This window comes from Tachypleus tridentatus, chromosome 6, assembly GCF_004210375.1.
Source record: "Tachypleus tridentatus isolate NWPU-2018 chromosome 6, ASM421037v1, whole genome shotgun sequence".
In the NCBI taxonomy this organism is placed as follows: Eukaryota; Metazoa; Arthropoda; class Merostomata; order Xiphosura; family Limulidae; genus Tachypleus; species Tachypleus tridentatus.
In genome coordinates this window covers 56,577,210-56,602,489 of record NC_134830.1, presented here as the reverse complement: position 1 = coordinate 56,602,489, position 25,280 = coordinate 56,577,210, and the positions used below count along the sequence as shown (strand labels likewise).

At 35.5% G+C, this 25,280-nt stretch overlaps 2 protein-coding genes across 2 annotated transcripts in view; both read left to right on the top strand.

Annotated features, from left to right (window-relative positions):
* LOC143252575 (uncharacterized) overlaps nt 1-11,448 on the top strand; it is a 44,392-nt gene extending 32,944 nt beyond the window's left edge. Inside the window, exons 3-9 of the mRNA XM_076504915.1 lie at nt 3,424-3,545; nt 3,690-4,013; nt 4,305-4,417; nt 5,321-5,382; nt 5,515-5,669; nt 10,078-10,215; nt 10,577-11,448. Of these exons, the coding sequence (XP_076361030.1) occupies nt 3,424-3,545; nt 3,690-4,013; nt 4,305-4,417; nt 5,321-5,382; nt 5,515-5,669; nt 10,078-10,215; nt 10,577-11,448 (1,786 nt within the window). The remainder of the gene's footprint in view (nt 1-3,423; nt 3,546-3,689; nt 4,014-4,304; nt 4,418-5,320; nt 5,383-5,514; nt 5,670-10,077; nt 10,216-10,576) is intronic.
* LOC143252574 (uncharacterized) overlaps nt 11,446-25,280 on the top strand; it is a 61,631-nt gene continuing 47,796 nt past the window's right edge. The window contains exons 1-4 of the mRNA XM_076504914.1: nt 11,446-15,689; nt 16,001-16,093; nt 18,064-18,177; nt 21,232-21,351. Of these exons, the coding sequence (XP_076361029.1) occupies nt 11,750-15,689; nt 16,001-16,093; nt 18,064-18,177; nt 21,232-21,351 (4,267 nt within the window). The 5' untranslated portion in view covers nt 11,446-11,749. The remainder of the gene's footprint in view (nt 15,690-16,000; nt 16,094-18,063; nt 18,178-21,231; nt 21,352-25,280) is intronic.

Here is a 25,280-nt window from a genome sequence, read left to right as displayed (position 1 = left end):
GCCTAAGTGAACACATAGACCTATGTGATTTTATCAGAGATGGCATCAAGAAGCTGCAAGCATTTTCCAGACGCATTCTGCTATGTATGTGGCCAACTTACCAAGACAGGAGCGAAAAAGTACTCAGTAACAGCATCTGCCTTGAAGTATGGTGAGTATGGTTGGGAGGTTATCGAAGACTTCAAAATGGTGGTATTCCTGTTGGGTTTCCAAGGAGGCTTTACCAAGTTTTCCTGTTATCTTTGCCTTTGGGACAGCAGGGACACCGCAGCGCACTACAACAGGAAGCACTGGCCACAACGGACCGAGTTCTCTGTGGGGAGGCACAATGTCAAGTGTGAGCCACTAGTGGACCTCCAGAAGGTGTTGTTCCCACCATTGCACATAAAATTGGGTCTTATGAAACAATTTGTCACAGCTCTTGATAAGGAGTCTGCAGCCTTCAAGTACCTTCGAGACTTCTTTCCTAAGCTGTCTGAGGCAAAGGTCAAAGCTGGTGTCTTCGTTGGACCACAAATAAAGAAGATTCTAGAGCGCACAGAAGTCCCCAAGAAGCTCAGTAGGGAAGAAAAAAGCTTGGAGCAGCTTTGTCGCAGTGATTCGGGGCTTCTTGGGCAATCACAAGGCCGAAAATTATGTGGAACTGGTTGAGGCTCTGGTGAAGAACTACCGTAAAATGGGATGCAGGATGTCCCTAAAGGTCCATATTCTTGACGCTCAGTTTAATAAATTCAACTAGAGCATGGGAGCATACTCAGAGGATCAAAGCAAGCGCTTCCACTAAGATATACTGGACTTTGAACGCCGCTACCAAGGAGCGTATAACGAAAACATAATGGGAGACTATATATGGGGGCTGATACGTGAAAGTGATTTACAATACAGTCGTAAATCTCGAAAAACTACTCACTTCTAAACATTTTTGTTCAATTTTTGTATAACTTTAGTATAAATACATGTAATTCTTGATTCATATGTTGTTTTATTCAGACCTTATGTAAATGAAAATGTGCAAATTTGCCCGTTTTTACAGACAAAATAGATTAATTTCTAAATTTCATTATCCAAATCCAGGTCACAAAAGCAAAGTTTCAAGGAAATAATGGCCATTTTCTGTACTTTTGCAACATAAGTAATTAAGAAATAACACATACTATCCAGGAACAAAATATGTGTTACATAGTGCTATTGAAAATGTAAGGTAACAAATCAAACCACCAATAACAAAGGTTTTTTATGCACCTAATCGGCACTTGTCAAATGTGCGTGATAGTATTTGATATCACGTTGCGAATACCAAGCATTAGAGAATTATTTATTTAGCTAATTGAGAGACTTCATAAACTGTCACTAGAGCAACAGTTCTCAACTTGCGGTTCGCAAATTACATTCACATGTTTCACGAAATGATTCTATAATTTCGGAGAGAAAGCTGTTGTATGTAATATAAATGATCCGAGGACAGAAAACATTAGAACCGTTGTATATGAGAACTCTTTTCACATTCTAACAATCTGAACGACGATGTGTAACGTAAGCTTATTTTATTTTAATGTTTAGAACCTCCGTTAGATCTCTTGCGTTTTCAACTGTGAAGAACGTTTATCTCGCACATTAATTTAATTTTTGCATTTGTTTGTTTTTGAATTTCGCGCAAAGCTACACAAGGGCTATTTGCGCTAGCCGTTCCTAATTTAGCAATTTAACACTAGAGGGAAGAGAGCGAGTCATCAACACCCACCGCCAACTCTTTTTTACCAACGCATAGTGGGATTGACCATAACAATATAACGCCCCCACGGCTGAAAGGGCAACTTATTTTCTGGATATTTCGTTTGAATTCTTTAAATGACTTTATAGTTCTGGTCGGGTATATCGTTTATCTAGAGCTTTTCCGTTAGTTAATATATCTAATAACTATATGATAGAACATTTTATTAGGCCTATTTGGAATATTTCTCTCACACCAGTGTCAATTCAATTGACCAATGATGTTTCAATCTACTGGAAGTCTTTATTCACACAACAGTTAATTCGATCAACCAAAGAAGCTTGCACGTCGTTATATAGCGGACTGATACAACTGAAGGAACTTCGCATAAGCACGTTATTATGTCGTTCCGGAAAACTTAACATTGTTGTCCAGATTAATATGTGCGAAATTATGTCCGAAATATATTTTATTTGACTTCCGTGAGGAATTTTACTAAATAATTTTTTCTGGTGTTCTTCATATATTAGCATTGTTTGTTTTTGAATTTCACGCAAAGCTACTCGAGGGCTATTTGCGCTAGCCGTCCCTAATTTAGCAGTGTAAGACAAGAGGGAAGGCAGCTAGTCATCAGCACCCACTGCCTACTCTTGGGCTATTCTTTTACCAACGAATAGTGGGATTGATCGTCACATTATAACGTCCACACGACTGAAAAGGCGGGCATGTTTGTTGCAACGGGGATTCGAATCCGCGACCTAGTGATTACGAGCCGAGTGCCTTAACTACCTGGCCATGCTGGGCCTTATATTCGTATTATTGATGTATCATAGAGACTTCTTGTAAACTTTGTCTTGTTTTATCTATGTATTTGTTTTGTTTTTAATTCAAAGCTACTCGAGAACTATTTGCACTAGCCGTTTCTAATTGAGCAGTGTAAGACTAGATGAAAGGCAGGCACCGCGAACTCTTGAGATACTCTTTTACTAACGAAAAATGAAATTGACCGTAACATTATAACGTGTGGAAGACTTTTTCCCTGTGTGGATGACTTTAATTATACACAAACCAGTTTTCCTTCTTTTTTTTGAGAATTTCATTCACATATTAGTCTTATTGATCTATCGCGTGGGGGAGGGACTGGATTGGTTTGTTTGTTTTTTGAATTTCACGCAAAGCTACACGAGGGCTATCTGCGCTAGACACCCCTAATTTAGCAGTATAAGACTAGAGGGAAAGCAGCTAGTCATTACCACCCACCGCTTGGCCTCACACGAATGCATCAAAACTGTTTTTGTTCTGCTTATATATACACACATATATATATTGTTGTTAGTGCACTTAGCGTGCTCATGTGTTCGAAAAACACATTAAATTGAAACAATATTCAAAGCAGTCTCAACCACAGTATTGGTGCTATATTTTTACACCAAACAATGTGACCAACGCTTCGTAGCGATAGGCAAAAATAAAGAGTTTTTCCTAAATAGATTTAATATTTGAATGAATTGTACTACATGCTTATGTATTTTTCTTGGGTATATAAATTGGTATAATATGAAAAAATGTTTGTGGAAAAGCAATATTTCTCATTTAAGGTTTAACTGTTTGTTTCATACGCGCTAATATAAACCTCACAATAGAATAAATAAATAAATTATAACTGCTGAATCACCTGTGTTACCAAGTCTACTCTTTCTTATCTTTGACAGAGGAGAAAAATTGTATCTCGCTAAAAATAAAAAGTCGAAGTCCAGCTGGAAACGAGTAATCCTTTGTGGTCTTATAACTATCATTATTGCCGTAGCTCTTCTAGTTGCAGTTCTAGCTGCAAGTAAGTATTAGTATTAAGTTGTGAAGTCAAACATCTGAAATTTATACCATATTTTATTTCAAATGATATACTGAAGCCTTAAATCCAGATGCACTCTGTAAGATTTCAATTTTTATTTGAACGTGATTTTTTCTCCTCTTTCAGCGGGCATTCTACTTATAGAATCAAATATTACTGAAACCACGAAAAAACCTGACATTGATCTACTACAGAGCAATATGCCTGGTTCTCGTGAATCCCCTAATCCCCCTTATTCACCTCTTCAAAATTCCTCTCATTTACGATCGACTCCATCATCTTTTAAAAATACTTCTCGGTCAAAACCAACGACTATGCCTCCACCATCAACAACAATTCGAAAAGAATTGATGTTTTTATCGACATCTACCGGAATTCGCAAAACAAATCAAACTGTGTCGCCTACAATAACAATTTTTCTGAATGGCATGAGTATTCCTGTGAGAATTGGTAAGAAAAGAAGATTAAAGCATTTTGCGAAAATGTATTTTCGTAAATCATGTGATGATATAATGTACATACTCTATTTAGACTAACTCGGTCGAATTGACCAACCACGTAACCAACTTGTATTAAAAGTAATATATAGTTTGATTCTGATAATCTTAAAACTTTTATTGCTGATGCTGTTGTATATTCAACAGTTTTATCAGAATAAGAAGTAAATATTTTTGCAAACTCATAATTAAATTAAAAGCAAGGCATACCCTTTTTTTTACTTTCTTTTTTTTCACTTTCCAGTTCCCAATGCAGTCAGAGGAGTATTCAACATTTTAGATTTAGAATTTAAGGACTCGTTATTGGACCGTTCTTCTTATGATTTTGTTACCTTAGCAACCGAACTCGAGCTGGAGGTAAGTTACGTGTTATGATGTTTTATGATAACATTAAGCAGATAAAATCTTGATTATTATAAAACATCTAAAACCGAAGTATAGGACTAAATTCAACACCAATTCGAAAGAAAGACAGGTCAGCCTTAAAAACGATGATTCCGTTTAAATATAATCAGGGAATTAAGAGACATAGTTTACAATATTTGCGAAAGAAAATAGAATGATATATGACAGTTGTAATGATCACGGATTCAGTTCTAGACTTTCAAAAGTGTAACGCATAAAACTACAACATTTTTCTACACATGAACAAGATGATTAAATTTTAATGAGTTCAAATACATTATGATTAGTGTATTTTTCTTGTTTTGCAGAATTTTCTAAAAAAAAGAAACTGGTCACCTATATTGTTATTAGGATTTTGTTCCTTTATAACTAAGCTATCTTTGCTCTGCCCACCACGGGTATTGAAACCCGGTTTTTAGCGTGGTGAGTCCGTTGATATACCACTGTGCCAACTGTAATATATTACTCATAACTGTATTTAAAGTCAAGCCTTTATAGACCTGTGTACAGTGGATTGTTGCATTCAAATCTATAGAAAGTGTGAACCAGTCACATTGTTTATACGAAATGTTAAAATTTCTTTTTAAACATTTAATTGTTTTAAGTGAATTTTTATGCGCTACATTAACATTTTGCTTCATTCTAAAGCAGTTGATTACTTCCGCTTGTAAATAATTAATATTAGCAGAATAAAACGTGTGAAATTAAGTACCATATTAAGTACTATATTTCTCCCTTATTTTTATTCATTTTATTTTCTTTCTTCATACATGTTGACGAAAAGTTAGCAGTTTGTTTCTGTAGTTTGGTTTGATGATTAACAGGTCAAAAATTATTATTTTTTTCTTCAATTAGTTAAAGAAAATCTTCACTGATGAAGGGAACGTCCCAGACTCTGTCAGAATTATTTCCTTTGAGTAAGTAACGTTTTTAATTTCTCGAACCAGTATTTAGTGTTTTAAGAAACTATCAAATAAGAAGAGAGCAATTACGTAAAAGCTATATGAAAAAAAATTCATATATGTGTTTTATCACTGCTGACTATGTAGGCCTGGAAATGTCGTTGTTCACTTTACAGCGACTTGGAACCAAACCCATGCACTCTCTGCACCAGCTGCCCAAACAGTTATACAGCGCTACCTGCAGGTCAATGACGAAATCATGGCCAGACACCACATCAGTTCACTGTCTGTGAAAGTAGAGGGTAAGAGAACTTTAATCAAATGTTTTAGCATGCCTGAATCTTTATATTTTGTTAATTAGTTTTCCATCTTTAAATTTTACTACGTTTTCCCATTTCTGTTTATCACTTTGTCAAATCAAATATTCTAAGCTTAGAAATTAATTGAGTTATAGGACCGGACATGGCCAGGTGGGTTAAGGCGTTCGACTCGTAATCTGATGGTCGCGGGTTCGAATCCCTGTCGCATCAAACATGCCCGCCTTATCAGCTGTGGGGGCGCTATAATGTGACGGTCAATCCCACTATTCGTTGGTAAAAGAATAGCCCAAAAGTTGTTGGTGGATGGTGATGTCCACTGCTAAATTAGGGACGACTATCGCAGATAGCCCTCGAGTAGCTTTGCGCGAAACTCAAAAATAAACAATTGAGTTATTGGCAGTGATTATAAATTATTTCTTCGATTTATTTTGTATTAGAAAGTCAAATTTTATTATGAAAAAAGCACAAAATTTGTCAATCGAGAAACGAATTCATCGTTTATTTGTTTTATATGACTTTAAAATGTTTTGATGCTTCAGCTTTAAATAATTTTGCTAAAACATTATAGCGACAAAAAAGTACAAGAAATTGTTCGTTCCCAGTTGTATCTCGAGAAGTAATTTTAATCAGATGATCAAAGTGTTTCTTCAAAACAAAACTATCTGCTAGTATTACAGTAATGAAAATGATTACGGAAATACACACGCAGGAGTCACAAGTAACGAGTAATGACAACTGGATGGCTGGTTTATTAGTTATACAATAGACTATAGGTGTTGCGCCCATCACGAGTAAGAAAGTCTGACATTTAGCATTATAAGCCTTTAAGTTTACTGTTGAGCCACAGAGGGACATTTATTAATGATAGAAAATACAAGAAAATTGAGTAAGTTGTTTGGTTGGTATGTTTTAAATTTCGCTCAAAACTACACGAGGGCTATCTGCACCAGCCGTTCTTTGGAAAGAAGTGAAAGACTAGAGGGAAGACAGCTAATCAGTACCAACCACTGCGAAATCTTAGGATACTGTTTCACCAACGAATAGTGGGATTTACCATCATTTCAGAACGTCTCCATAGTTGAAAGAGCGAGCATATTTGTTATGGCAAGGATTCGAGACATCCACTCTCAGATTGCACATCAAGTGTCCTAAACACCTGGTCATGCAGAGCAATAAAGTAGGCTGTACAACATAATGTTGTTTCATTTGTAAGCCCTTTTCGTTAGGTCCGGCATAGCCAGGTGGTTAAGGTACTCGACTCGTAATCCGAATTTTCGGGTTCACATCATCCTACCTCTAAACATGCTCGTCCTTTCAGTCCTTATGTAACTTTGGGCGAAGTTCAGTAACAAACAAATCTTTACCTTAAACGAAGTATTACGTATTTATCCTTTTTATTTTTTAAGCTGCTATGATTGTGTAATATTGTTCCAAATGTTCTGTATTACTGTCACATTTTAATGAAGCTGTTTGGTTTGCCTTTTGATCTTTCCATTTTCTAACTAATGCCAAACAACCTCAAGAATCTTCATGTTTGTACTTTGTGCATGTTGTCGGGTTCCTTACAGCCAAGATATACCAGATTTTCTGTTCACTCGAAACCGTTGTTTTGTTGGAAGATGAAATTCCGTTTGACAAACCATGTGATTAAGGAAATTATATGATGGATCAGGTACTGGTAAGCAGCCATGGTGTCATAATTCTGTGTATATGATGGATCAGGTACTGGTAAGCAGCCATGGTGTCATAATTCTGTGTATATGATGGATCAGGTACTGGTAAGCAGCCATGGTGTCATAATTCTGTGTATATGATGGATCAGGTACTGGTAAGCAGCCATGGTGTCATAATTCTGTGTATATGATGGATCAGGTACTGGTAAGCAGCCATGGTGTCATAATTCTGTGTATATGATGGATCAGGTACTGGTAAGCAGCCATGGTGTCATAATTCTGTGTATATGATGGATCAGGTACTGGTAAGCAGCCATGGTGTCATAATTCTGTGTATATGATGGATCAGGTACTGGTAAGCAGCCATGGTGTCATAATTCTGTGTATATGATGGATCAGGTACTCCAGCAGCCATGGTGTCATAATTCTGTGTATATGATGGATCAGGTACTGGTAAGCAGCCATGGTGTCATAATTCTATGTATATGATGGATCAGGTACTGGTAAGCAGCCATGGTGTCATAATTCTGTGTATATGATGGATCAGGTACTGGTAAGCAGCCATGGTGTCATAATTCTGTGTATATGATGGATCAGGTACTGGTAAGCAGCCATGGTGTCATAATTCTGTGTATATGATGGATCAGGTACTGGTAAGCAGCCATGGTGTCTAATTCTGTGTATATGATGGATCAGGTACTGGTAAGCAGCCATGGTGTCATAATTCTGTGTATATGATGGATCAGGTACTGGTAAGCAGCCATGGTGTCATAATTCTGTGTATATGATGGATCAGGTACTGGTAAGCAGCCATGGTGTCATAATTCTGTGTATATGATGGATCAGGTACTGGTAAGCAGCCATGGTGTCATAATTCTGTGTACATGATAGATCAGGTACTGGTAAGCAGCCATGGTGTCATAATTCTGTGTATATCATGGATCAGGTACTGGTAAGCAGCCATGGTGTCATAATTCTGTGTATATCATGGATCAGGTACTGGTAAGCAGCCATGGTGTCATAATTCTGTGTATATGATGGATCAGGTACTGGTAAGCAGCCATGGTGTCATAATTCTGTGTATATGATGGATCAGGTACTGGTAAGCAGCCATGGTGTCATAATTCTGTGTATATGATGGACACCATTGTTCGAGAAGCAGCTCCACACCATGTTTCACTTCTCATGTTGTATCGACTATAATACCATTATCCTTAAATGTTTTACCGACTATAATTCCGTTCTTCTTCTCACGTTGTACCGACTATAATACCGTTCTCCTCACATGTTGTCCCGTCTATAATACCGTTCTCCTCACACGTTATACTGACTATAATTCCGTTCTCGTCACATGTTGTCCCGACTATAATACCGTTCTCCTCACATGTTGTACCGACTATAATTCTGTTCTTCTTCACACGTTGTACCGACTATAATACCATTCTTCTTCATATGTTGTCCCGACTATAATACCGTTCACCTCACCACGGTTGAACAAATTGTCATCGATTGTTGTCAAACAATTCAAATTCGGAGCCATATGTAATAAGCACGAGTCTTCTACTGTGCTCACTGTGTTTATAGCACAATGTCCACAATTCTGGGTTAGATACTTTTTCTTAGTAGGGATTGTGATGGAGTTTCACGTTCATTGAAACCACTTCGTGCTAATGTGTATTTTACTGTTTTCGAATTGACATTCGCAGCTTTTATTTATAACATGGTAATTGGCGAGATCAGTAATTTATTTTTACATTTATTAAGAAGGACATATTTATACTTTATTTTTGAGACAATTATTACTGTAACAAGTAGCATGAACAAAGCTGCTATTCTATTTAGAAGCATTCAAATTTCCCAAGTTTAAATTTACAGTTACTGTTAAGCCTCGTCAGCAGATTAGCCCTTGATTAATATGGGAAACTCAAACGACCTAATATTAAAAAATAAATAATTATATTCTTCACCCGGAGATGATGGTCATTATATTTACAAGATGATAATATGATAAGAAACATAACACCAGTTTTGCTGAGTTTCCTTTTTTTTTGTATTTTGACCACTGGTATTATTAACAGTGCTGGTTTTACGTACCCTTTTCAGAGAGTTACATACGACAGCTGCTATTGACACGTGGAATATTTTCACACCATTTCGCTTGAAATACCTTTGACCAACTAATATTTTGATTTCTAAACGCTTGATATGTGGTATTTTAGTGCTAAATGTCATGGTTGGAGCACTTTACTTCTATTGTGTCAAGTATAACTTCTGAACTTTTTATGAGCTTTATATAGCTGGCACTTTTCGATTGGTTGAATGGTTACCCATCACAGTACTGTATTTTTGACGCAGCTCCTTTCCACACAATAAAAGTTTAGGTATTCCCATAGTGTGTGGTATTTTATTATTTTCCTCTCTCACTGTGTCCGTAATTATTTTCAAAACTGTTTATGCCAATGAAAGGTTATGCTTCAAATTATGTTCCATGTAACATAAGATAGATTCAACCGATTTCTAAATTTTGGAGTCATTCTTTTCGAGCAATAACTCCTGAAATGTAGTGAAGCATTTGATCTCAGTGTACTTTTTTATTTTTCTAGACAAATTAAGAATAGTGATCATCACCATCATTATTACGATGTTTTATTAAAGCTGTATGTATCATAGAACCGTTTTGTATAGTTATAGACTTGTATATTTTGGTAACTTTTCAGAGGTTTTTAACGAGTGTGAGATTCAAAATGGCGGCTGCTCTCATCAGTGCACGTGGAGTGACTCAAGACTTATGAAAACCTGTTCCTGTTCTGAGGGTTACAAGCTTGAAAAGGATGGTCAAACATGCACTAACCAAAGTACTTTCCCGATTTGTCAATTTTATATATTTTGCTTCATTTAAGTCTAAATATCTATATCTTCTCAAAGAAAAATAACTATCTTTAGTTTGGGGCTGTGTTGCTATTTCTATAAAACAAGTCTCCACAGTTGATTGAACTGAGAATCAACAAAAGTACTCAATATCTAACGTACAGTCTTCTTCTTGTGTAATGGTAATTAACACAGGTTTATTCGACCATGGTTAATAATTTTAAAAAATTACACATTCTCAAGAATCTGTTTTTAATGTTATTTTAATTTTATATATATAAATTCAAAATCGAAGTCATTTTGTACAGTTTGTTGAAATACAAAAATTATTGTGACTTTGTTTTCCAGCTTCGTCTGCAGTGGCACCTCCCGACCCCTTCAAGCCAAACATATATACGCCACCAGACGGAGAAGTGTTTAGTCATACGATAACAAGAGAAATGGTGTCTTCCTCCACCCAGGAAAGTGCTTATACCACTACTACCAGTACATTAGGGAAAATCACCATGTTTGTAAGTAACCAAGCTTCTGCAGTGAGTGAAAATATATTATTCAATCCACCTCCAACATCCATGACTACAATAATCGATCCGACCATACACAGAAATAAAGTTTTAGCTCACGAAACAAAAACGGAGAGGCCAACAACATCGAGAATATTTACCGACATGTTCACATCCACTACTGCATATTTTCATGAAAATAAAGATAATCCCTTATCTCTGAATGTCGAGAAGTCTGATGTTACCACTACAATTGCATCAGAAAAGAGCCCAACTTCTGAGACTATCAATTTGTATACAGTAACAACTTCTAAAAATTTGGAAGCTGTTCAGTCCATTCAAAATTTAACCATCGATTCATCTATTGAGGACGACCAAACCACTGCTGTTGTAAGAAGTGACAAGAACGAATTTATTTACGGAGAAGACAAGTACAAGTCAATTTGGGAAGCGATGGGATTTTATGTACAACCTATAGCTAAGAATGCTAATAATACTGACGAAGCAAGTTATGACAGAGTCTCAACTCTTTCATCCCAAGATTCCACGGGTATTTCAGAAACTCCAGAGACTTTCACTGAACATTCTACACTCTTAACAAACGCAACTGAATACCAAATATCAGAAGACGACAACGGTTTTAAATTTGCAACATGCGGAAGTTACCACGACCTCTGCGAATTCATTAGTCGAACAAAGAAAGCAAACAGAAAATAAAAGCACTACGACTTCTTTCAACTTCCCTCTCGGAGGTGAAGACGAAAGTAATGTAACTCAGAACATTGTGGTTAACACAACTCACTTTACAGGCGTCAACGATCAGTTTGAAAATATTATTGAAAACACAGGTGTTCTTCAACTGCTTGAAACAGATTATACGACCGTCTACCTTAACGACGAGAAAACTAGCCGTGCAACCACTCTTTCATCTGCAGCTGCGACGGTGCCTCAAGAAGAGGATAAAATACCAACCACCACTTTTCATGACAACAAATATGAAGAAGTCTCATCGAACCCAATGGGAATATCTAAATACAGATTGGGAGGTTCAATAGAAGTAGCTAAACCAACAGAAGTCACTACAAAGAATGATCAGTTGGTACTCCAGTCAAACAAACCAGAAGTCATAGATTTTATTCAATACACCTTTACCAACAACAGTAATTTCCAACAAGAAGCCTTAAAAGAGATAAATTCTACAACTATTTTGATATCAACTCCCAGAAAAAATGCTTTATCTGAGAATAATTTTATAACATCGTTGTTATCAACCACTGCGAGAAGCGCCTCACCAGAAGGAAGTTCTCAGACTGATTTGGAACTAATGACCACCAAAGAACCTTTGCCAGAAAATAGTTCTACAACTTCTTTACTAACAACTATCACAGAAACGTCTTTAGATAGATCTACAACTGTTTCACTGACAACTTCTTCAGAAGAACCTTTACCAGAAGATAACACTCAGACTGGTTTACTAATAACTACCACAGAAGAATCTTTATTAGAAACAGATTCTCGGACTGTTTCATTAACAACTACGAGAGAAACTGTTTTGCCAGAAAGTAGTTTTAAAGCTGTTTCATCGAGAAATTTCACCGACAAACCCTCACCAGAAGGTAATCTTCAAACCAGTTTACTAACAATGACCAAAGAAGAACCTTTACCAGGAGGTATTTCTAGGACTGGTTCACCAACATCTACCATTACTACAGAAGAGTCTTTATCAGAAAGTAATTCTCAGACTGATTCTTTAACAACTACGACAGAAGAACCTTTACTAGAAACTGATTTTCAGATTGACTCACTAACAACTACTACAGACGAACCTTTACTACAAAATAATTCTCAGAATGAATCATTAACAACTACCACAGAAGAACATTTACTACAAAATAATTCTCGGACTGAATCATTAACAACTACCACAGAAGAACCTTTACTACAAAATAATTCTCAGACTGAATCATTAACAACTACCACAGAAGAACCTTTACTACAAGGTAATTCTCAGACTGAATCATTAACAACTACTACAGAAGAACCTTTACTACGAGATAATTCTCAGACTGAATCATTAACAACTACCACAGAAGAACTTTTACTGCAAGATAATTCTCACATTGAATCATTAACAACTATTACAGAACCTTTACTAGAAAACAGTTCTCAAACCGATTCAGTAAAAACTACCATAGAAGAACCTATGCAACAAGGTAATTATCAGAATAAATCGTTTTCAAATACTACAGAAGAACCTTTACTAGAAACTGGTTTTCGGACTGATTCACTAACAACTACCACAGGAAAACCTTTACTACAAGATAATTCTCAGAATGAATCATTAACAACTACCACAGAAGAACCTTTACTACAAGGTAATTCTCAGACTGAATCATTAACAACTACCACAGGAGAACCTTCACTACAAGATAATTATCAGAATGAATCATTAATAACTACGACAGAGGAATCTTTGCTACAAAATAATTCTCAGACTGAATCATTAACAACTACCACAGAAGAACCTTTACTACAAGATAATTCTCAGACTGAATCATTAACAACTACCACAGAAGAACCTTTACTGCAAGATAATTCTCAGACTGAATCATCAACAACTACCACAGAAGAACCTTTACTACGAGATAATTCTCAGACTGAATCATTAACAACTACCACAGAAGAACTTTTACTGCAAGATAATTCTCACATTGAATCATTAACAACTACCACAGAAGAACTTTTACTAGAAAACAGTTTTCAAACCGATTCAGTAAAAACTACCATAAAAGAACCTATGCCACAAGGTAATTATCAGAATAAATCGTTTTCAAATACTACAGAAGAACCTTTACTAGAAACTGGTTTTCGGACTGATTTACAAACAACTACCACAGGAAAACCTTTACCACAAGATAATTCTCAGAATGAATTATTAACAACTACCACAGAAGAACCTTTACTACAAGATCATTCTCAGACTGAATCATTAACAACTACCCCAGGAGAACCTTCACTACAAGATAATTATCAGAATGAATCATTAATAACTACGACAGAGGAATCTTTGCTACAAAATAATTCTGAGACTGAATCATTAAGAACTACCACAGAAGAACCTTTACTACAAGATCATTTTAAGACTAAATCATTAACAACTACTACAGAAGAACCTTTACTAGAAAACAGTTCTCAAACCGATTCAGTAAAAACTACCATAGAAGAACCTATGCTACAAGGTAATCTTCAGACTGATTCTTTAGCAACTAATACGGGAGAATCTTTACTGGAAAGAGGTTCTCATAATGGTTCACTATCATCTAGTATACAAATACCTTTTACAGAAGTTAGTTCCACAATCGTTTATTTGAAGGATTCCACAGAAGAACCTTTACCAGAAGACAATCCTTGGTCTGGTACATTAACAACTACCACAGAAGAAAGTTTACGAGAAGGTAATTCTATAATTATATCAACAAATATTTCAGATACTTTACCAAAAGGCAAATCTCAGAAAGGGTCTCTAAAAGCTTTCACAGAAGAATATTTAACAACAGACATCCAGAACATTATTTCGTTGAAAGCTACTGGAAAAAAATATTTGGTAGAAAAAGATACTTCAACCACTTTCACAAGTGAGCCTTCATCGAGAAGTATATCAACAACTGATTTTTTGGCAAACAACACTCATCTAAGTGTTCACGAGGAATATAACTCTTCTGTTTTATCCAGTGTTACCAATAATGACGCCATATTGGTAAAAAAGCAGCGGCTAACTAACCACACCTTAGTTTTAAGTAATATAGATTTTGGTGAAGAAAACAATGGAGATTCGTTAAGGACTACTAAATCACTACAACTTATTAATGGCACTTCGATATCAACAGAAGACGTTAATATGACATCGAATAATGATGATGCCACTACCGTCGCAGAAACTCTAGAAGGGCGTGGACTACAAGAAATATTTCCCACACAACGGACCAACGGACCACGTTTTGAACTTCAGGAAACAGATGTACTGGCAACGATCAAACCATTTGGTAAAAGCACTGATGTTCCCAGGATTGGCACATTGGCCAGTCCTCACGGTAATGTTCCAAAAGAGTTCTCAATAAAAGATGCTGTTTTAGATAACCAAGTGAAAATACTTTCTGGGGAAAATCTCAAGAACATCCAAACAACAACACCTACATTTCTTGAACGAAAATATTACACTAAAGTAACAGGTGCTCCCTCGGTTGGTCTAAGTCACTTAACTTCTGAAGACGCAAGACGAATTACTGATCTGGAAGAAGTTGAGAGTGAAACTCTTGCTTGGAGTACAACTAGAATGAATACGGAAGAGGAAGATTTGGTAAAATCTTTATTTACACAAAAAACCATGACAGCGACTTCTGAAAAGAGTCAAACTGTCAAAGATTCCGAGATTTCCGAAACTACTAACTTAACTAACACCAAACTCCCGTTCTTGTCAAACAGTGGAGAACTGACCACTCAAACTAGTGACACTGGCAACTTCGCGGACTCATCTAAGGTCAATGAAACTTCAATGTTCTACCGTGAAACAAACAAAAGTTCTGATTCTGGTGATAAAACTAAATTTAATGCATTACATTTAAGCAAAACGGCTGAGTTTAGCAATGAAAACTCCACTGATGTATCTACTTTTAACGAAACGTCAGGATCCAGTACTAAAAACACCACTAATTCGTCTAATTTCAATGACACATCTAAACAATTAAAACATAACGGAAGTTTTCTGAAGAGCAGTGATAATGCAAGAAAATCGACTAAACAACTAGTTTTACAATGGGGTTGGTCTAATATTTCTGAGGATACGTCAGCAAATCTTCTGACGTCACTGTTAAATGAATCATTGGTTTTGGGAGAACTAAAACCTACGTTGAGAGAGGCGAAGGGAAACAGAACTGGAAAAGAAGAAAGATGCGGAGATGGTAGGTTCTATATGCGGATCCTTTGAACATTTGGCTGAGCTAAGTAATTCCAGTTTAAATTTTTAAAATCTCATAATCTTTATTTCAAAATCAGAAACAAGTAAGCTGTCCAAATATTATCCCAATAAATAGGAGGCTCAGAATATGATAATTTAGATATAACGAATTTTAATATCATTCACTTTTTAAAGATAATCCTTACAAATGTCTGTATAATAAACAGTAAAGTGAGTCTCTGATAAATAATTTAGTATAGACTCGTACTACAACAATTGTACTTCACTTACAATTAAATTCTTGTTGTCAACAAGGCAAGTTCACGTGCGGAGACGAAGAATGTCGAAGTGCTACTTTGATTTGTGACGGTTTTGTTGACTGTGCGGATGGCTCTGACGAAGATAAGTGTGAGTAGGCATTTGTACAATGTTTTGTTGTCAAACGTTTCTTAGTTATATTATGTTCGTTTCAAACACACTGTTGGTATAAAAGTGCTATATAATCACTACGAGAAAAATCCTGTACACTGGATAGGCGAAGTGAAGAAATGGCGTCATTGGTCACTATTCAGTTCTACACAGTAGCAGATATAATAAATAAACTTAGTATTCAGAATAGTAAGTTTATTATGTTAGTTTCTAATGTAATAAAATTTCGTATAAAAGAAAATATGATAATATGAAGATATTTCTAAAAGCTAACAACGTTAGGGTTAAGTCGATAGCACGGTTTTGGTTGAAGAGAAATACTGTTTCGTGAAAATGCTTTCTTTTTTTTCAACAGTGAAGTTGTTGTTACGTCAAAATAGTTCTTTGTTTTAGCAACGCAGTTGTTGATAAATCAAAATAATTATTTTTTTTAGCAATGCAGTTGTCGCTAGGTTAAATAGTTATTGCGTTTAAGAATGCAGTTGTTGCTAGGTTAAATAGTTATTGAGTTTAAGAATACAGTTGTTGCTAGTTAAAATATTCATTAATTTAACAATGCAGTTGTTGCTAGGTTGAACAGATATTTATTTTAACAATGTAGTTGTTGATATGTTAAGCCCATCATTTTTATAAATATAATTTTTTGGAGGTTGTGCTAAACTTGATGCTTATTTATGTGTGTGTGTATTTTAACTGTTGCGTTTGACATATTTATGGTACCAACAAAGACATAAACGTGAAAAGGTCAAGTCCTAATTCACCTTTAAACAACTACATCACATAAAACCAAAGTCAGGCCAAGCTCTAGGAAGAGCTTAAAATTAAACTAGTTGTTAATGTCTCTTTAATTTATGAAATGTCCCCGAAAGCTGGAGGTTATATTTTTAAATGTACTTAATACAAAAAGTGCTTCAACTTGGACAAACAAATCAGGTGTTTCGTTTAGTCATATTGTTTACTATATAGGTTTTATAACCTACTAACAACTTGCTGATTTATGTGTTTTTACTTACAATTGAAGGTGTAAAATGATATATAATAACCATTTTCGTAAAGTTTAGTTGACTATATAGCATTGTATTTCTTAGACTAATGTTTTATGATCTACATAATGAATTTTCGTAGATTAAAGTTTGATGAATGTGTAATAAAGGTTGTTTTTGTATGGGTTCGTGTATGTACACTAAAGTTTCATGTTATTTACTGTAACACTTGTCATTATTTAATTCCTGTGCTGCATTTTGATGTATAGGAGAAATTTTAGTACTAGAACTAAGGGGCCTAGCGCGTTAAGGCGTGCGCTTCGTAATCTGAGGGTCGCGGGTTCGCGCCAATTATGATCGCCCTCCCAGCCGTGGGGGCGTTATAATGTACGGTCAATCCCACTATTCGTTGGTAAAAGAGTAGCCCAAGAGTTGGCGGTAGGTGGTGATGACTAGCTGCCTTCCCTCTAGTCTTACACTGCTAAATTAGGGACGGCTAGCACAGATAGCCCTCGAGTAGCTTTGTGCGAAATTCCAAAAACCAAACCAACTAGAATTAAACAACTTTATAGCACTAAACGTGTTATTTTACTTTAATTTAACTCAACGTTTCGCCTTACAGCTTCTTTAGAAGCATTCCACTAAAACACAAACCGAAACTGACAGTACAAAGCTGAATTCTCCAATAAAAATAGTTTTATAAACTCGTTTATTTCTAGTAACACTTTCCGCAGACGAAAGTTTCTTTAACTTCATAGCAAGACTTTTCACAGACTACAGTTTCGATTAATGCGTCATAATAACGCTGTTTTATCCTTTCATTTTTTTAAAATATTTTAGGCCTGCTCAGTATCTCACGATAAGATTTATCACCCATTTTTGTGATTAGTTAAACTATTATTGAAATAGCATTTATATCTGTTCCATTTGTTTACGCCTTTTTAATGCACGTCTTGCTTCCACCAGGTGGCGATGGATGTGGGATGAACTTCCGGTGTGATAATACCGCCTGTATTAGTAAGGACGTAAGGTGTGACGAAATATGGGACTGTGAAGACGGCAGTGATGAAGATGAATGTCGTACGTAACGAAGTCAAACATCTAGAAAATTTTTAACGATTTTCAAATATTTAAGAAGAGTGTTTTAAACTAACCTTCTAAAAAACCTTATTTTTGTATTTCTTTTTTTGTAAGTAGGTACTTTTTAAAATATTTTGTATTGGCTTCTGTTGCTTTAGTCTAAATATCAAATAAAATACAAGTAGAATAAAAATGGGAAAGTGTTTGACAATGACGCAAAATGATGTCCTAAAATTAATGGTTCTCCTATTTTACTTTCTTTGAAATACTATTGTAACAGATTTACTATTATGTATTAATTTTAATATCTATGTTTCAGTTTATTATATATATTTAGAAACCTATGTAACTTATATTGTTAAATGTGTGTTGCACAAGTCTTGCCTGTTCTCTAAATTTGTAGAAGATTCAACAAAATTTGTTTTATGAAAGCACTAGCATAGCTTTGAATATTGTCAACCGAACTTTCGAGAACCTCACCCTAAATGTTTATAAATCCACACACAAAGAGACAGTTTAATATATATTGTTGGGTTGCTGCAGTCAATATACTATAATTTTCGGAAGCTATACTTGTGATAAATGCTTATTAATCGGAAAACTACAGATATTTAACGAGAAACGTTTATATATTTCGAACATTTTAAACAGTTTAGTTTAAGTGAATTAACTTCAAACGTCAGTATTTACACGAGGACATTAAATATTTTTGTCGGTAAAAAGCTATCTTTAAGTGGCGTGAGGCCAGCCAAGAATAGACAGCTAGCTGGCTAAGCAAAATGTATATCAAGACGACTGGTATGGATATTAAAACTTTTGTTGAAATGAGGTAGAGAACAACGTTTCAGCCTAAAGATAGAGTTTGCAACAGACCGTTTTCGGGCACACGTCGACGAAAATGTAAACAAGTACGGAATTGTAGATGGCGTTACAGCCAGATGTTAGGTTATTAATTAATATAGGTATAAAAGTGTTTATTTATATTGGTTTAATTTTGGTTTTAATTGTTGTATAAGTAGGGCTTATTTTATTTTTTGTTTGTTTTTATTTGTTTCCCTACTTAATATCTAGGTGTTTTCTATGGTTATGTTGTGTTTATTTGGTTTGCAGTGTTCCAAGATGTGCAAGTTTTTTTTTTTGTTATTTGAATTTGGTTTCCATCTTTCTATTAGTTTCTCCAATACAGAAGTCGTAGCAATTGTTGCATTGTACATAATAAATTATGTTGGTGTTGTGTTTATCAGTGTAGTTTTTACATTGTATGAACTTTAGTTTTGTACATGGTTTTTGAATAAATTTGGTGTTTTCTGGAATGTTGTATTTTGTTATAAGTTTTTTCCAAATGTTGGTTAATTTTTCGCTGATGTCGGGAACATGGTATGCAGTAATATAAGGTTTCGTAGTTTGTTGTATCTTGGGATTTATTGTTGTATGTCTATTGTTGGTCTAGGTATGTGAGTATAATTTTTCCACGGTTTTTTGAGGAAATTTATTGATGTTGATGAAGTGTTGTTTTATTTTGTTGACTTCTTTGTTAATTTTATCTGGTGAACATAGTTTTGTGGCTGTGTTTATTTTGTTTCTTAATACACTGAGTTTTTGTTTTGTTTCATGTGCTGAGTCCCATGGAATGTATAGTCCAGCATAAGTGATATTTCGGTGGATTTCTGTTTTTAATTGTGTATCGGTTCTTGTGAGCTTGAGGTTGAGAAATGCTATTTAGTTAGTTTTTCGTGTTCACAAGTGAACCTAATGTTGGGGTGCATGCAGTTAACGTGATTGAAAAACTAAGTGTGTGTTCTGTAGATGTGAATCCAGCAATTGTATCATCAACATATCTGTGTCACAAAAATATTAGCTTGAACCGGTGACACGGGGTTGCCCATACTTAAGCCATTTATTTGTAGGTAGTTTTGGTCCTTGAACATGTAGTTGTTTTCCAGAAAACCACCACCAGAAAGAAGACAACTTCGACAACAAGAACATCGACAACTAATGACCTATCTTTCCAGGTAGAACTGAAAACATCTATTTCCCCGAAACACTTCAAAACACTATCTTAAACAACTTTTTCAAAGAAGTTTCTTACAAAACCATCAACATAATTTCGCACCCCAGTGGTACAGCGGTATGTATGCAGACTCACACCCGCTAAAAACCGTGCTTCGATACTCGCGGTGGGCAGAGCATAGATAGCCCATTGTGTACCTTTGTGTTTAATTCTAAACAAAAAACAAATCAACATAATTTCACAGAAAATAACACTAAAAACAACCTCATACGAAAAGATATTAATTCTATAAACAACCTGAAACAAGACAACATCAAAATTCTAAAAGCAGATAAAGGCAATGCTATAATTATGACGAACACAAATGAGTGCATTAAAAATGAGCATCTTAACAGACATAAAGAAATTTAAACTACTAAACACAAATCCAACGAAAACACATGAAAACTAATTAAACAAAATAATACTACAAATGAAAAACAACACAATATCAGAAAGCCTTTATTCTTACCTACGTAGTATCGACTCACGCACACCACATCTATGTATACGGCACCTCCAAACTTCACAAACCCGATTGTTCACTACGACCCATACTGTCGATCTACGACTCATTTAACTACAACTTTGGTAAATACATAGCCGGATACTTTTTCAAAGACTCTTTTTAACTTTAAATATATTCTTAATCAACTAAATCATGAAGCTTTAATGGTCAGTTTTGATGTAATTTCCATTTTCACAGAAGTCCCAACAACTGAAGCAAGCAATATAGCTCCAAGACCCCAATCCATTGATATACATCCCCAGCAACCAATCAGCAACCTTTATAGAATTCACTACCATCGAAACTAACTTTATGTTTAATGAACAAAACTACCTAGAAATAAATGACCTAAGTTATACTCTGTTATTTATTATTTTTTAACATTGAACTTGCAGAAACGTTTGAAAATATACTTGGGAATATAGTGAAAAAAAAAACGCACATATTCCGGATCGCATCAATAAAACAAGAGTAAATGTTGTACTTTTGGTTTTAGTGCCGACTCAATGTGATCAACACGATGTGATGTGTCTAGATGGCAGCACATGCATCAAACCACTAGATATCTGCGACGGAAACTACAACTGTCGTGACCGCAGTGACGAAGTTGGATGCGGTAAGTATTTATAAGGTTATTTTTTACTGATAATGTTAATCGTATAGTACGGCTAGTGGTGAAGTAAATGTGTTACGAAACTTAAATATCAAAGCTGTTACGTAAACCGAACAGGTGTTATAAAGAAGTATATTATTCAAAGATTATAAAACACCAAATGAAATTTATTTCAAAGATGGCGCTTCGAGCAATCGCCTTTTTTTTTTTATCTGTTGCTTTATGATTGTTTGTTTGTTTGTTTGTTTTGGAATTTCGCACAAAGCTACTCGAGGGCTATCTGTGCTAGCCGTCCCTAATTTAGCAGTGTAAGACTAGAGGGAAGGCAGCTAGTCATCACCACCCATCGCCAACTCCTGAGCTACTCTTTTACCTACGAATAATGGAATTGTCCGTAACATTATAACTCCTCCACATGTTTGGTGCGACTGGAATTCGAACCTGCAATCCTCAGATTACAGGTTGAGTGCCTTAACCACTTGGCCATGCTATGCCTATTATTTTAATGAAATGTACCAATACTCTTAATACTATTTATTTTCAGTTTGACACTGCGTATGATCTGGAATATCTCACAATTTGTTTTAACACTGCTGGTAAACGTTGTATGTATCCTTGTCACTTATTATCACACCTTAACAGATTCTTTATTTTTTGTTTGTGTGTTTTCAGTTACTCGTAAAACATATTATGGTTTATTTTTATTTTTTGATATATATAAATTATTTTAGTTATATATATGATGTATTTCTGTAACTACGTAATTAGTATTATATTATATTATAATTATATTACATTATACAATAATTATATTATGCTGTAATATTAGAACAACAATGAAAGAATTACATTTTATACATTGTTAGACGCTCGTTACGGCAGACTTGACAAATAGAACATTACAAGATGTTTTATAAGTTAACGAATATTCTGATATCAGACAGTTATGTGTATTAATTTTGAAGAAGCCACAAAGACGAAACGTTAGCTTAAATAAAAATATATTATTTTATATTTATCTGGAGTGTTTGTTTTGGAATTTCGCACAAAGCTACTCGAGGGCTATCTGTGCTAGCCGTCCCTAATTTAGCAGTGTAAGACTAGAGGGAAGGCAGCTAGTCATCACCACCCACCGCCAACTCTTGGGCTACTCTTTTACCAACGAATAGTGGGATTGACCGTCACATTATACACCCCCACGGCTGGGAGGGCGAGCATGTTTAGCGCGACGCGGGCGCGAACCCGCGACCCTCGGATTACGAGTCGCACGCCTTACGCGCTTGGCCATGCCAGGCCTGCTTTATGATAAACAAGACGTTGAAAACTCACAACAGTTTTCAGAGTATTAAAATTCATAGACTCAACATTTTTACATAATTATGTAAACCGTTTTCCTGAGAAAAAAAACAGACTGATAGATTTCTCGTTCAGCTACTTTAATAAAAAATTATACAGAAATGATCTGTTAACAGAAATAGATCGCTATATCATATATGATGTTAATAAGGCAAGATATCTCTCAGTATTAAATTTCTAAGTTAGAAATAAGACCACCTATACTAGACATTAAAATTATTGTACCAAGAGTTAGATATCTTTGTGGTATTTATAAAGGATATTTTATGTATCAATACGCCCTGATGAATACGAGGGCTGTTCAAAAAATACGCGGACTGTTTGAATTGCGCGGCTCCAATTGGTTCCAGGGGAATCCGCTTGTTGTCGCTAGGTTCACACAGATCAGCTGATTACGACACCATTTCCCGATTGCAGATATCTTCATTTGTGTATTAGCTACGCGGTTTTGAGTGAAGTGCGATTTTTTCGTTTGGCGGATTTCAGAATGAATGACCTGAAGGAGCAACGACTTGCTGTGAAATTTTGTGTTAAACTTGGAAAATCTGCGACTGAAACTTTTGCTATGCTTAACAAGGCTTCTGGTGATGTTGCTATGAAGCGTACGGCATGTTTCAAATGGCATGAACGTTTTAAGGATGGTCGACAGTCCATTGAAGATGATGAGCGTCCTGGACGTCCTTCCACGTCAACTGACAACCCACACGTCGACAAAATCAACACCCTGATGCGGGCAAATCGACGTCTGACTGTCAGGGAGCTTGCTGAAGAGTGTGAGATATCACTTGAATCTTGTTACGAGATTTTGACCGATAAATTGAAGATGCACCGCGTTGCTGCGAAATTCAGCCCTCAGAACTCGTGAGTTTTTGGCCAAACACTCGATCACTGTTCTTCCCCACCCCCACCCACCCCTACTCACCTGACCTTGCTCCTTGCGATTTTTTCTTGTTCCCCAAACTCAAAAGACCCTTGAAAGGAAGAAGATTTGAGACGATTCCCGAGATTAAGGCAAATGCAATGAAGGAGCTGGAGGACATTACAAAAGAAGCGTACCAGGACTGTTTCAACAAGTGGAAACACCGTTGGGATAAGTGTGTGCGTTGGGGAGGAAGGTACTTTGAAGGGGTCCCAGACCTGTAACTTCTAAATAAAGTACATTTTGTTTTATGACGTCAGTCCGCGTATTTTTTGAACAGACCTCGTATCTCTTGTGAACAAGTGTAGTGTGATTTCGGAACTGTTTGTGATCCAATGCAACTAATACAGTGTATACACTATATATACATATACTACAATACGACTTGTTTTCAAGTGTTTGTGACCAAATAAAGTCAAGATTTTTAAAATTGCATTATATTCAAGGACACGGCCTTGAAAATACGAGAAAGTTGAATCAGTGTTTTGTGTTAGAATATTATCAACAGCATTTGACAGTTCTTAAAAATGGGTGGAATAGGTCGAAAATGTACCTGACCCCACCCAGGTCCTCAACGACCTGAAAACCTGATGTCGAACGTGAAGACGTTATGATCTTAATAACTGACAGGACAATGGACAGTGTACAGTTTTAAATAAAATGGTCATGAGAGAGAGAAAGTTATTTACTATTTAATGAGAATGAAGTTGTATGGGCAAGACAGAAATAAATACATAACGTACAACAGTCTATAGAAACAAACACAAATGCATATTAATACGCATTACAATATAAATGATTTGCCATAGTGTAAAAACGTACAATACACTCATGGATCAAGGAAATACAATAGTTTATAACAGCCTTTTAATGACAATAACAGAAATATTGTTGTTTCAGAGAACGTAAAATACATCATGTGTTAAGTTAGCACATAAAGTACATAAACGATATAAACAGGTAACGTTATGTACTTACGTATATATATACATTTATCCACAAACGTAAATCATGCAGACGCACACACATATATCATGTTATTTTTTGCTAATAATGTTAATGGGTACAGTAAGGCTGGTGTAGTAACAATAGTGGTGAAGTAATTGTGTTACAAAACTTATATATAAAAGGTGTTACGTAAACTGAACAGGCGGCACAAAGAACCATATTATTAAACACCGAACAAAATCTATTTCAAATATGGCGCTTCGAGCAATTGTCCTCTTTTTGTATGTACATATATGTTATATACATTCGAAAGCAAAATAGCACATAAGAGGAAAGAACAATATGGGAAAATCAAAACTAGAAAGGATCTCCCTAGTGGCACAACGGTGTGTCTGCAGACTTACACTGCTAAAAACCGGGTTTCGATACCACTAGGGGCAGAGCACAGATAGCCCATTGTGTAGCTTTGTGTATGTCAACAAATTTACAAGAAACATAACCGCCTATGTGCCTTTTTTTCTAATTGACAACTTAGTTTCAACACAATACGCAAACTTGTCTAGTTTAGATCATTTAGAAAGAATTTGTAACTTGTGAGTTGGTTATTATGCTTCACTTATACAAAGTGGGGACGTAGTACTTTCACTCTGAATTGTTTCTTTCTTAGTAAGCGCAAAGTTACGTAATAGACTATCTGTGCTGTGCTCAT